This window comes from Hippoglossus hippoglossus, chromosome 23 (assembly GCF_009819705.1).
Source record: "Hippoglossus hippoglossus isolate fHipHip1 chromosome 23, fHipHip1.pri, whole genome shotgun sequence".
In the NCBI taxonomy this organism is placed as follows: Eukaryota; Metazoa; Chordata; class Actinopteri; order Pleuronectiformes; family Pleuronectidae; genus Hippoglossus; species Hippoglossus hippoglossus.
This window is the reverse complement of record NC_047173.1, coordinates 9,584,877-9,597,713: the sequence shown is the minus strand read 5'-3', so window position 1 is coordinate 9,597,713 and position 12,837 is coordinate 9,584,877. Positions and strand designations below refer to the sequence as shown.

At 42.1% G+C, this 12,837-nt stretch overlaps 2 protein-coding genes across 7 annotated transcripts in view; one reads left to right on the top strand and one right to left on the bottom strand.

The window, feature by feature from the left end:
- nampt1 (nicotinamide phosphoribosyltransferase 1) overlaps window positions 1-761 on the bottom strand; it is a 47,002-nt gene extending 46,241 nt beyond the window's left edge. For both annotated transcript variants that reach the window (XR_004613060.1, XM_034578112.1), the window contains exon 1: window positions 510-761. Coding sequence is in view for 1 of the 2 variants with exons in the window: in XM_034578112.1 (XP_034434003.1) it covers window positions 510-563 (54 nt within the window). In the remaining variant the exon portion in view is untranslated. The remainder of the gene's footprint in view (window positions 1-509) is intronic.
- Window positions 762-3,434: 2,673 nt separating this feature from the next.
- gsap (gamma-secretase activating protein) overlaps window positions 3,435-12,837 on the top strand; it is a 29,955-nt gene continuing 20,552 nt past the window's right edge. For 4 of the 5 annotated variants that reach the window (XR_004613058.1, XM_034578106.1, XM_034578108.1 and 1 more), the window contains exons 1-18: window positions 3,435-3,626; window positions 3,676-3,849; window positions 4,755-4,825; window positions 6,351-6,407; window positions 7,235-7,304; window positions 7,648-7,695; window positions 7,821-7,909; window positions 8,407-8,476; window positions 9,101-9,150; window positions 9,488-9,598; window positions 10,092-10,148; window positions 10,288-10,334; window positions 10,561-10,646; window positions 11,229-11,306; window positions 11,425-11,502; window positions 11,639-11,731; window positions 12,010-12,178; window positions 12,611-12,701. Coding sequence is in view for 4 of the 5 variants with exons in the window: in XM_034578106.1 (XP_034433997.1) it covers window positions 3,762-3,849; window positions 4,755-4,825; window positions 6,351-6,407; window positions 7,235-7,304; window positions 7,648-7,695; window positions 7,821-7,909; window positions 8,407-8,476; window positions 9,101-9,150; window positions 9,488-9,598; window positions 10,092-10,148; window positions 10,288-10,334; window positions 10,561-10,646; window positions 11,229-11,306; window positions 11,425-11,502; window positions 11,639-11,731; window positions 12,010-12,178; window positions 12,611-12,701 (1,353 nt within the window). In the remaining variant the exon portion in view is untranslated. Of the gene's footprint in view, window positions 3,627-3,675; window positions 3,850-4,699; window positions 4,826-6,350; window positions 6,408-7,234; window positions 7,305-7,647; window positions 7,696-7,820; window positions 7,910-8,406; window positions 8,477-9,100; window positions 9,151-9,487; window positions 9,599-10,091; window positions 10,149-10,287; window positions 10,335-10,560; window positions 10,647-11,228; window positions 11,307-11,424; window positions 11,503-11,638; window positions 11,732-12,009; window positions 12,179-12,610; window positions 12,702-12,837 lie in introns of those variants that run through there. The other variant, XM_034578107.1, reaches the window with a different exon arrangement.

Below are 12,837 nucleotides of genomic sequence, written 5' to 3'. Positions count from 1 at the left end.
TTTTCTTCCCCTCAGTGATGCATGAGCGCGGGCAGCAGCTAGCTCAACCCGGGCTAACATGACGCCTGGCCGGGCTCTGGAATGACACTTCAGCCCATGTGTAATTCACCGGGCTACCGTCACCGTTTTGCTAACCTGGGGCTAATATTAGCATTTTATATCATCCCCCCGTCTGCTTTAAGCGCCCGCTGAAGAGCTAGCGAGCTAGCTAATTCAGCTAGCCGAACACCACCAGTGAAGCACCGGCTGGCTCCGGGAGAACGAGCGCTCCTGGCTCGGTTAGCCACCCCGGGGAAGGGATGCTTGCTTCCTGGATGTGGTACCCTGCCTCCCGCACTCCAGCCCCTCTCCTCCTCCAAGCCCATTCGGCCTGCGGAGACCGGCCACAGCGAGCGGTGTGATGGCCTTGGGACTGCTGATGAAACCACCTTGACTTCGGCAGGATTTTTCATCCGCCTGCCCGCTCCCCTCCGCCCCCCCTCGGCCCGCAGCCGCCATGCACACGGTACCTTGTAGGAGTCGGTGGCCAGCAAGATGTTGAAGCCGTTGTCTCTGTGCTCCATCTTTTCCCCCTGCGGTGGTGAGTCAGTCACAGCTGTCAGTGTGCGGTGTAGCGCCGGAGACTCCAGCCCCAGAAGAGTCGCTCGTCAGGGGGAAGGACGAGCGGAGGCAACCGGGCGGGGGAAGAGGCGGCGCCGGATAACGTCACAGAAGCTCCGTCATAGAAACTGCGTTCGGCTCTGCTCGGGGAAGAGAAGCCCAGTCGACCAATCAGCGCAGCGGGTGTGATCAAAGATCGTGTATAATGATGAAGATGGGTCACCCAACACGAGAGAGAAGACACCACTCGTACAAAATTTTTACGATTTTATTATAAGGATCTCAAATAAATAATTCTTCATAATCCTTATTACTTTAAACATGTGTAATATTATATCAACTTTTAAGTGTATTCAACTAAGTTATTTAACTAAATTTTAGGTCATACCATCACTTCATTTTATTTTCATTTATTTTATTTTACACATTTCTATCTAACTATTTCACAAAATCTAAGGTCATAACCTCATTTTATTTTAATTAAATTTATTTGATTTTGTTTTACTAATTTCTAGCTGTTTATTTGACTAAATCTATCATAACATCATTTTACTTTCTTTCTAACTAATCTAACTACCTTTACGAAATCTAAGGTCAAACCATCATTTTAGATTTTATTTTCTGATTTCATATTATTTTTGTTTTGTTTTCCACATTCCTATCTAAATACTAAGTATAAAGTGTAACTCCTTGGTTACTTTTAACACAATAAATCTACACTAACAGTTATTGTTCTTCCATTCTAACTGAGAGGCAGCTCCTGTGACCATTTCACTTTTGGTTATGTTTTGATGCAGCTTTTTAAACATTTAGCTTCTTTCATTTGAGCCTTGGCACACATTGCAACTGTTTGTCCTTTAGTAACACCAGATCACATTTTATGTTCATTTTGTCGGTTCTCTGTTTGATACTTTCACTTTTAATCTGGGAAAGTTAACCGCTGCTGGAGTCACGTACTCCCTTCCACTTCCTCTCTGTCCCACCCTCACCATCAGAAAAAAAGGCTGCTCAACTGCATTTTTTCTGCTTACAATGTTGTTTTGTACTTTAACGACAGCCTCTGTTATATTTACCATTGAATCAATGCATACTAGCTCACGGTGAACTATTAAATGTACTTTAAAGGCCCTGAGAGTGTAAATTAATGTTATCACAGAAGATATAATGACAAAGACTCATCTGCACTTTCGGTTTTGCTCTCCTTACAGTGACATCCTGGACAGACTTGGGTAGTGGCCACCTCAACAGTGGCTAAACCAAATGATGTGCAAATATAAAATGTAAATAAGTATATAGAAATGCATTATGTGCATTATACATACTTACATAACATATATATTTATACCATAATACAATGCATACAATTGCAAAGTGTTTACTGTAGATAGATTGTAATAAATTATGGTTGGTTAACTGTAGTCTGTAATTGTAAACTAATTAGTAAGAAATAATAACAATACCAATATAACACTTATAACACTGCTATAATACCAACATCACAGATGTTTTATAAGTAATAGAGGACAGTATGTAGTAGAGTGCAATACAGTACAGTATGATACAGTAGAGTAGAATATGGTACAGTGAAGTACCTTATGGTACAGTACATTACGGTATAATACAGTAAAGTATGCTACAGTACGGTATGGTACAGTACAGTACCGCATATTACGGTACTGTAAAGTACAGTATGGTATAATACAGCACAGTAAGGTATGGTATCATACAGTACAGTATATAACAGTACGGTACAGTTCAGTATGGTACAGTATACAGTACAGTATGAGTATAGTATAAGAATGATTTCTGTTCCACATTTTCCTCTTATGTCATGAAAAGCAATGAGTCACAATTACATGCAATTTTCATTCTCAGCAGAGGGGGGCAGTATTGCTCAGGAAACTACTGCTTCTTCATCAGAGGAGAAACTTCTCAGGTCACTGAGGTGAAAGTTACTGTGTGAATACATTAATTCACAGGCTGTCAGTACTTCAGCAGCTACTGTGGGAGTCAGAGGAACACTGCCGATTTGTCGATTGCCTGTATTACCTCATTAATACAGGTACTTTCATTTGTCACGGTTGATTAGGCCTCAGAGCTTTGCAGAGGTCACTGAAGTCCATGCACCAACACACTTAATTCCCAATAGTGTGTGTGTGTGTGGTGTGTACAGCCAGTGTGTGTAGAGGCTTTAAGGCATCAGAAGATTGTACTCTGCGTAATTCCTTGGACAAAATTCCAAATAATTTAACATCTAATAAATAGCTTATAGAGGTTTTAACATAAATGCACCAACTCTTTACATTGTGAAGATGAATCACATTTTTAACATGTTGTCATTTTCTCGTTCTTATTTTGATCTATATGAACTTTGAGCTGCATCTCTTGTATGAAAGGTGCTATACGAATACAGTTGATTATTATACACTGTATGTTCAAGATTCAAGAAGATTTATTGTCATTCCAAAACATGAGAGGGAACAAAAGTTAGTACTGAGCATTACCAAGCAGCAATGAAATACATATGAAAACAACAGTAGAATCTCAAACTAAAGGATAAAAAATTAAAATTAAAATAAATTATATATGATCAAAATGAGTATAGATATTAAAGTATTATTGCACATGAGAGAATGTGAGTCTGGTGGAAATATCAATTACTTATTAGTATTGATTATTGGTTCTGTCGACCAACTGCACATGTTACAGTTTATATATAAGAGCCATAACATTCAGGTGTGAAGTGCCTGACGGAGCCTGGATGGTGACAGCGGGGTGGTGAGAGATTCCAAGCCGCTGGAGTGACGCTCTCCTCGGCCAGTGGCAGCGACTCTCCTCGGGCTGAGTGTGCGGAGGGAGGAGCTTCCTTTAAGACAGTAAAATGTCATTAAAAGCAGGTTTAGTTATAGTTGTGAAGAGGAAGAAGCGGACATTGGATCCCAGTGTGTTTACATCAGATCCCAGTGTGCTTACCTGCTGCTGCTGCTTCTCCTCCACATGCTGCTGACGGGACTTTCGCTCACATGACGCGGAGCCCGGAGCGGACACCAGCTGGAAGGTGCTGCCTCAGTGGAAACTCCGCGGAGGAAGTTGTTGCTCGAACCAGGGGTTGTTTCAGGGCGAGGAACCCGGGGGAGCAGGTGGACTGGAGGGGGTGAGCGATGCTGCAGCTGACGCGTGAGTTCGACCTGCACCGGGATGTGGAGCTTGATCTCCGCAGGAAGGAGGCGTCTGTCTGCCGGGTGACAGGTGAGGCGGTCATTAGCAACTAGCTAACAGTGCTAGCTTAAAACCAACCTGCCCCCACACAACTTCTCCAAAGTGTTTTTAATGAATTCAGTGCGAGTTTACATTTATTATCCACTCGTGTTTCTATTCAAGCTCTAATTTACTGTGGTGATTATTGAAAAAAACATGATTATCTGTGTGGGAATCAAAGCTTCAAGTAGCTTCAAGGGAAATATGGATTTATGAAGGAGTTACAGGTGTTTACGTGGTCAGCACTAGATGGCGCTATTCCCCCTTCACACCCTTGTTCTACACATGAGTCAAACGTCTTTTGAGACATCGATCACTAACTGGTGACTAGCTGTGTTTTTCTTGGACCTCTTCACAGTCAAAGTAGAAGAATTGGTGTATATATGTGTTAAAAACCAACTATTAATAGTTAATAAAGTATTTATTACTTGTTTAATGACTTTACACACACACACAGTACATGTGTATATATAATACTAATACATGGAGACCTCGTGTTGGGTTTGAAATGCATTCAGATGAAGTTCTTAACATTTTCAGTGTCAGTGACAGAAAATAAATACTTTTAAATACTTTAAATATTATAAAGCTTCTGTGCAATTAAATACCAATAAATAATAAAAACAGAGACCTTTTACTCCATGTTGAGTTCACAGACAGTCTGTGTTTTTACTCTCCTTATGTGTGATGATATTAAGACGCATATTATTGTGACATTTTTTAACTACGGGTGAAGAAAAATCGCCGGCGCAGATGTTTCATGAAAGGTCGCTGAATTTCTAATTTGTGTTCACAGCAGTGGATTAAATGAATGAACTCCTCAGTTGTTACTCGTGTTCAGTGTTGTTTCGGAGTGATATGTCAGATGGGTTTCACAACAATGATTCTGTGTGCAGAATACTCCGGCGCAGTGGATCCTTGCATCCTGAACATTGAGAGTGATGGAGGCATCCTTTACTCTTGGAAGGTAAGTCCACAGTGAAGGCACGGCTTGTTATGAGTTTCCTGCACTGCATATAATCATTGAGTGTGTGTGATTACCCTAATCCATATTAATTCAGTGCGCCAGCTGGATTACAAGCTGCTTTTCACTGTCTCTTCATTTCACTGTTTATATGAAAGAGACACTTATCATGCACAGTGTAAACATCATGTTTGTCGTTACCTCCACCGAGGAGGTTATGTTTTCACCCCTGCGTTTGTTTGAAAGCAAGATTACGCAAAAACTACGAAGCAGATTACCATGAAACTTGGCAGAAGGATGCAGTATAGTTAAGGGATGACAATGTTACTGTCTTCGGCAGGCAGGCAGGATTCAACATTAACTTAGATACTGCTTTCACTGTGCATGTTCACGCAAAAAGCATACAGCTCTCTAATGCAGGGGTGTCGTCCCCCGTCGTCCTCCCCCCCCGGACCGATCAGCTCCAAAAGTCAATCATCTAAAGAAACGCTCCAGAGTAATGTTCATTTCAATTCTGGTGAAAATCCGGTTTGTTAAAAATGAACAAATCACTTATTGGTAACAACACAACGCAACAAGGCCCGATATTACTATCTTCCTGCTAAAAGCTTCATAGTTTTAGTGATTTGGTTAAAGACTAGAATGTATCATGTGTTTCTTGGGGGAATGTTTGGTTTTGAAACTCAAGGGTGTTACACTCGAGAATTGTGAGGACCGAAATTCCGACTTCTTCCCGCACGTCTTTATTGTGACAGGTGGGCAGTGGTATCCAAAAGAAACAGACAGGCAACGATTTAACTTGGTAACACACACAAAGAATTATCACGAGGAAAACGCTGGAACACTGACAGGGAACTGACAAGAGAAACTGAGTGAACTGAATGAAGTTATTCCAAAGTAATATCCCTTGAATTTGGATATAATGAGTGTGACATGCTGTGAATGTGACTCCTATAGTAAGATAAATATTTAAATGATTTTTTTTTCCCACCAATCCTTTTCAAAACAAAAAGAAATTCTATATTCCTTTCTACTTTCATCATCGTCTTTTATTTTGGTATTTTTAGAAACCTCTGGATCCTCAGAAGAATTTCAAATAAAGTTCTGTGCGTTTCTCTGCACAAGATCAATTTTTAATGATGGACCCACCGAAGAGTCTGCGGGTTTAGGAGGTTAAAGACAGTGTGCAGCCTGCAAAGATAAAATAATCTCTTTTTTTTAAGTGCAAGGTTTACAATTTCATGCATGCCTGGCTGTGGGCTGGGGTTTCGGAAGAGAAGCGACTCGCTTTTATTTTAAAGTCCCCTGAACTGAGCACTTTTTTGGGGGGGGTAAATTGCCGGTTTTGAAGTGAACCAGGTCTTGTCAGGATTAGGGTGCAGGGTTGGCCGAGGTAATGGAGAGGTCAAGCGTGACGTTCCACCCAGGTCACTGTGGTGGGAAAGTGGGTTTACTGGTCAGCGCAGGTTATGATTGATCGATGAAATGACACATGACTTAAATACTCTCTTCTCTTGTGTTCGGACAGGGATCAACAGGGACCACCAGGATTGGGAAGTACGACTCCGACAGTAAACAGAACAAGGTATTGTATGTGTGTGTGTGTGTGTGTGTGTGTGTGTGTGTGTGTGTGTGTGTGTGTGTGTGTGTGTGTGTGTGTGTGTGTGTGTGTGTGTGTGTGTGTGTGTGTGTGTGTGTGTGTGTGTGTGTGTGTGTGTGTGTGTGTATGTTTGGGCATTCACGACTACTACATTTTAGGACCTGTCAACTATTCCCAAAAAGTAGTCAACTAATCGCAGGAGACATATATATTCTTTCCGAGTCTTATTGATGTGTGTGAGAAAGATGTTTCGTGGTCTTCGGGTATTCTCCAACTGTAATCCACGCTTCTCCTCGCTAACTTTGCTACAGCTAGCAGTAGCCGTAAGCGGGGGTAGCTTTAGATAGTTATGCGTAGCGTTCACAGCCTTACGTATACTGCAGGGGACGGTTTTATCTGCTCTGTTAGAGTATTTCGACACTTTTGATTTTAGTCGAGCATCTAAATGTGGTCATGTTTTTTTCCGGCTTTTGCTCTTGCTGCCCGCTTTAGCCCCTAAACCACATTTTTTAAACCAGCATTACAACTGCGGCTTCTCAACTGCTTGTCAATAACAACAGCGCCCCCTGCTGCATAGATAGATGCCACTGCACCATGCTAAACCCACAGATTAACGACTAGTCTACAATGATGCAAAGTGTCGACTAGTGGAGTAGTCAGTGAAAGCCCTATTGTGTGTGTGTGTGTGTGTGTGTGTGTGTGTGTGTGTGTGTGTGTGTGTGTGTGTGTGTGTGTGTGTGTGTGTGTGTGTGCGTGCTGCTGTATCCCTGCACTCATTCACATGCTGCTGTGTTTGGTTTTCCCCACAACAGCTCCTCTACTCATTTGACAAGCAGGTGTGTGTCAGCAGCTGTTCCGTGAACAAGGAGGAGACGCTGCTGGGTGAGCCTCTGTAATGTACACGATAATGAATTCTCTGCAATAGACATTTGTTAACACTCCCGCGTTTCTTGGCCCAAACTCAAGTATAAGCGTCAGTGTCTAGGGAGCGGCACAGGAGCGTTTCTACAACATTACTATCCTGCAATATAGGGATGCTGGAGAACAAGTGGAGGGACACAGTTTGAGTGTAGATTAATGACTGCGGAGGTGCCAAAGCCTCGGCTGGAAAAAAAACTGATTTAATAGAAGCCGGTGTTGTCTCTGTGGAAAATATGTGAATATTAAGTCACGTCTCAACCTCGCCTTTCACTTTTTCTTTTCTTCTTCTCTCTCTCTCTCTCAGCTGTCAGCTTGGCACAGAATACCAGAGGAGAAGAGCGCCTCAGACCAAGTAACAGCCCAGATCTCATTTCTCTCAATTTCATTTCCAGAACATAAAACCGTTCGGCTCTTTAAAAGTATCTTTAAATCCACTCGCAAGCGTTTTCAATCTCGGCTTTATAACTGTGTTTGCAGTATCCAAGTGTCTAACACTCCTGATTGAGATCCATCCCATCAACAACACTAAGGTCCTCAAGGCAGTGGACTGCAGGGTCAAAGTTCAGGTAGTGTGTGTGTGTGTGTGTGTGTGTGTGTGTGTGTGTGTGTGTGTGTGTGTGCGCGCGCGCACGCACGCTCTGTCTTGGCTGCTTTCTTGCAGGTTTTACTGCAGCCACAAGCTGACGTAGCAGTTATGGAGCGTCGCAGCTCACAGCGACAAAGTGCCATAGACTATTTATTTTATAAGCTTTGCTTGAAGTGCACTGGCCTGTAGTCACCATTCTTTCTCTTATTCGATTCATCTTTTTTTATTTCTCCCTCGGCCTCAACATTAAAACAGGTTACTGTCTTTAATATTGTGGCTGATCTGTGTATGTCATTTTATCAATAGAGGAAATATGAGGATCTGTATTATAAAGCTACTCTGGCTGTAAACTCTGACTTCCTCACTGTTTGTTGCCCACAATTTTGCCAAACCACATGTTTACAGATTCACCAAGAATGATGGTGTGTAAACCACTCAGTCAGATGATGACTTGTGTTTCCCTGTGGCTTTCCCCAGTTCCTCCACCAGGACGCTAGCAGGAGATCAGTGCCGGAGAGTCACCTGCTGCTGCTGACGGAGGATGGATGTGAGTTTGTGTCCTTATGCTTGTCAAGACTTAATTTTTCAAGTTACATTCAGACGAGGTGTGGCGTCTCGGTACAGCATAGAGGAGGCTGGACATGACGTATAAAATTTGCTCTGTGTTTTTGTTCACAGCACATTGATTATGGTGCAAGAAGAAGCTTCTGACTCAGCCGTAGAATTTTTTTTTGCGTTGCTGACAATACTACAACCATTTGGAGGTTTCCGCAAAATAAACGAAAGATTCGATATTTTTAGTCTTCCAGTTCCGCGTCTGTCTGTTTCCATTTTCCTCGGGGGTAGGAAAAGTTCTCGAGCAACTGACCCCGACATTGGCGTTCTTACAACACCTCCTGGATATTGAGGAAAGCATCAGGACTTTTGTCTGGATCTGCGCCAAAATTCAATGGGTTCTTTCTTGGCTGATGTCCCATCCTTCCGCCAAGTCTTGTGGAAATCTGTTTCGTTGTTCTTGTGTAATCTTGGTCACAAACACACATGTAAACCAAGCAACATACAAACGCAGCAGGGGGGGAAATCCTAACCTCTGTTAATTCTCAGGAGATCACATCACATTGCACACTCAGGAGCTGTAGTCAGACATACTGTGATCCTCTGTGTGTTTCAGATGTGGATTTGTACCACGTTCTGCTGACCAAACAGGAGGGTTATAGAGTGGTGAGTCTACATTCACTCGCCTGCCTCCTCTTTTTCCGACTTGAAGGAAATGTCTGGATAGTTGCCTCAGCTCAACTATAAATTACATGGATATTTTGTTCATTGCTACTGGGTTTATGCATTTTTAAGAGGCATAAATTCTCTTCAGGCATCCGCCTATCTAGCAATTAATAAGTAAAACAGTTTGAATGTATTTACATAACCCAGTGCAAAATAGTATATTCGACCTCATTCTCAGACTATAAACTATACGCCGTCTCTCGTCCTCCTTGGGGGGGGCTGCGCATTTAGAATTCAGGATATCCAAACAAGTGTGAACATGTTTGTGTGGATACAGGTGATGGCGAATCCGGATCGTCTGGTCAAAACGGCGGAGAGGATAGTGGAGGATTTACTTTGGGTCCAGTGGGATGGACACACACAAAGACTCTACTATCTCACACACAAGGTGAGGCAGACACACTTTAGACTGTAAATAAAGATGGACACATGTGAAGCTGAAGTGTGTCAATCGCCCCCTGGTGGCTGGCTGAACCCTGCCTCCTCCATGGTAGTGCATGGGATGTGGAACAAACTAAAAACTTGAAGTAATAAAATAATTATTCTCAATGAGGGTTTCAGTCATTTCAGGTTTTAATTAGTTACTTGATGCTTGGGTAATATGTCATGATTGACAGTTCAGGCTGACTCGCGATTGGTCGAGCTAGTGTAACTCCTAGAGACATCATTAGGGCAAGATGGCGGCGTGTGTACCCAGGACATTTCTACATCATTTCTGTAAAGTGTAAGGAAGTGGAGACACGTCCTCAAGCTTCATATAAAGTCTCTAAAACACACACAGATCTGAACAACTACACTTACAAATAATTCAGTTAACACACTGAACAACTCATATACACAAGCTGCACATTTGACACAATCTCGCATGTTGTCTTTGATAGGACAAGTTCCTGCTGCGATGTGTTCAATTCTACCCCAACCATAACTGTGAAACTGTGGTAAGTCAACCCTATGTCTTTTTTATATATAACATACTTTATATATGTATTATTTATTTTGCTGCCATGATCACTGTGTTTCATCTGGTGTTACTTGTTCTTTCTTAATGTTTGTTTGCTTTATGTCGCTGTCCAACAGATGGAGCTCCTATTAGAGTTGCCTGCTAATCCTTTCCCCACAGTCAAGTAAGGCAACAGCTACTACTCCTGTATCAGACATGTGTTTTCTCAGCTGTACTCTGCATTTTTTTGTATGGTATTGAAACGTACTTATAAATAAAGAGACAAAAATATATTCCTGTACACGTCCCGTTCACTGCAACTCATCAGTTTGCTTTACACATACATTCTTATTGTACTTATTTATGTATCTGTGTGTGTGTCTGTGTGTGTGTGTGTGTGTTGCTGGCAGGTTTGTAAGCCTGGGCTTCGACCATTATCACACAGAGAGACCAGAACAGGAGCTCGTTAGCATGGAGGTGTTCACAAACAGAATAGGTAACACATCCACACACATACACACCCTGCATGATTAATGTGTATCACGTATACATCCTATCACTCGCACAGAAACAGTAGTTTTCTAGTTACTTGAGTTATTATAACTATAAAACTAATGTATTTTTGTGTGTTTTTTATTTCTTTATGTAAAAAAAAAAGAAAGTAAGTATTTGTCATAAGTCAGAAACTGATCAGGAAATCAATCGCAATGATTATATGATTGTTGGAAGTATTTTATTACTAAATGAGGTGCTGATCACTGTTACCTTTTTTCCACAAATCCAACATATCGATTTTACATTACATTTACATGTTTACATCAAAACAATATATATTATCTAAAACATGAATTGCTTAATTCATAAAATCACAAGGTTAAAAGTTTGATTCTCGGCGGTGTGAGATTCTGTCCTCTCAATCATTGATGCACTTTCAAAACTTGTAATGTTAGATAATAAATTGTGATTCTTCATTCAAATATAACACAACCAATGTTATTTTGCATCGACTATCATGAATGTTGTCATGGAAGTTCCCTGACTGTGTCCATAACTGCTCTGTCCTGTGGTCTATCTCTAGGAAGCATGTGTGTGTGCTGCAGCCAGCCTCAAAAAGACAAACAGGAGCTGATGTACACTGTGGTTTTAGTTCACAAAGGTGTGTGTGTGTATTATTTGCTGTTGTCTAGTCAGAATAATCTACTGGCATCTCCTTTACTTTGTCACTGTGATGTTATCTTGAGCACATGGCGACAGATTTCTTGCTTTTTCCGCAGACTGCAGCAAGACGTTCAGAGTATCTCTGAGCGGCGAGCAGGAAGCCACAAGTCTCCATCCACTCTTCATCCCAATGGGTCAGTGTACACACAGAAACTTCATACACACACACACACACACACATCCTCATAAAGTCAGCCAAGTGTGTGTATCGTCATGGTGTCTGGTGTGTGTTGTGGCAGACAAGTGATGTTGTGTTATTTTCGTATGTAGGTTACTACATGCTGGTGTATCTGCAGGATCATTTCCTCCACTGTATCAACACCCGGCAGGAGGAGATGCTCTGTCACTCGCTCTTCCTCTCTGGTAAGACCAGGCTTTTGTACGAGTCATGTCTGAGCTCATGGTGACTGTTTGTTGTGTTTTCACTTTTTCTCAGCTACGGTACATGCTCATATTTCTTCTCTTTATGTTTTTATTTTATTTAAAAAAAGGGAACCTCTTCAAATTTAGAGCTTGCATTTTTTGACCTTTCCACACCTTTTGACACATTTGTCCCAGTTGGTGTTAGTTCTCAGAAAAAGAAGGTGGCCCTATTATGAATCCAATTTGAATCCATGTGCTATTCTCTGTCTGCCCCTAAGGTCATGATGCGGACCTGGGCCTGCAGTGTCAGTCAGCTGACATCACAGTGTTCCACACAGAGGAGGAGCCTTGTGGGAGTCTGCTGGATGTGGCCAGTGGGAGGATCTACAGCGCTGAGCTCAGCCCCGCCTACCTGCTGCAGATCCTGCGATCACACGCATCTTCCAGGTGAGTTTGTTGGAAGTAAAAGCACCTATATACACATATTTCGATAGAGAGAGAGCGTAGGAGAATATATGTAGGCACAAGGCAGGAAGGCGGACAGGTGGGAAGATATTTTCTGAAAGGTTATTTTCATGCGCCTACACCTGCGGAGCCTTCTTAAAAATATATTTAGCTTCTTGACCCTTTGCCAGCACGCACCTTGGATTGAACCATTTTGCGCAATAACAATGCAGCTCTGTTTTTTCTGACATTTTCATACGATTTCATTTATTCATGTATTCATTCGTTTTCAAGCTATAGTCCACCTTTTTAGAGCAGCACATACATCACTGTGCAGCCCCTGACTGTTGGCTGTCTGCCTCTGCATCTGCCACCCTGTTTGTATATGCTTATGTTGCATAATGGTGAATTCATGATATGTCACCTCCATCCAAGGTGTCCCAGCAGTCAGGCTCCCCCCCAGCACCTGGCCGCCCTCCACTGCCTGCTGGTTTACATGGGAAACGACCCAAACCTGGAGCTGAAGGTACAGATGAAGCCAGGAGAGGAATATTGACATTTAATGCAAATTTACTGTAACAGTAAAGTTCTCTGCACATCCTCTGAGCCCACAAAACATTTTTATACAACTCAGTATCAGAGCTGGTGTTAACATCCGATCG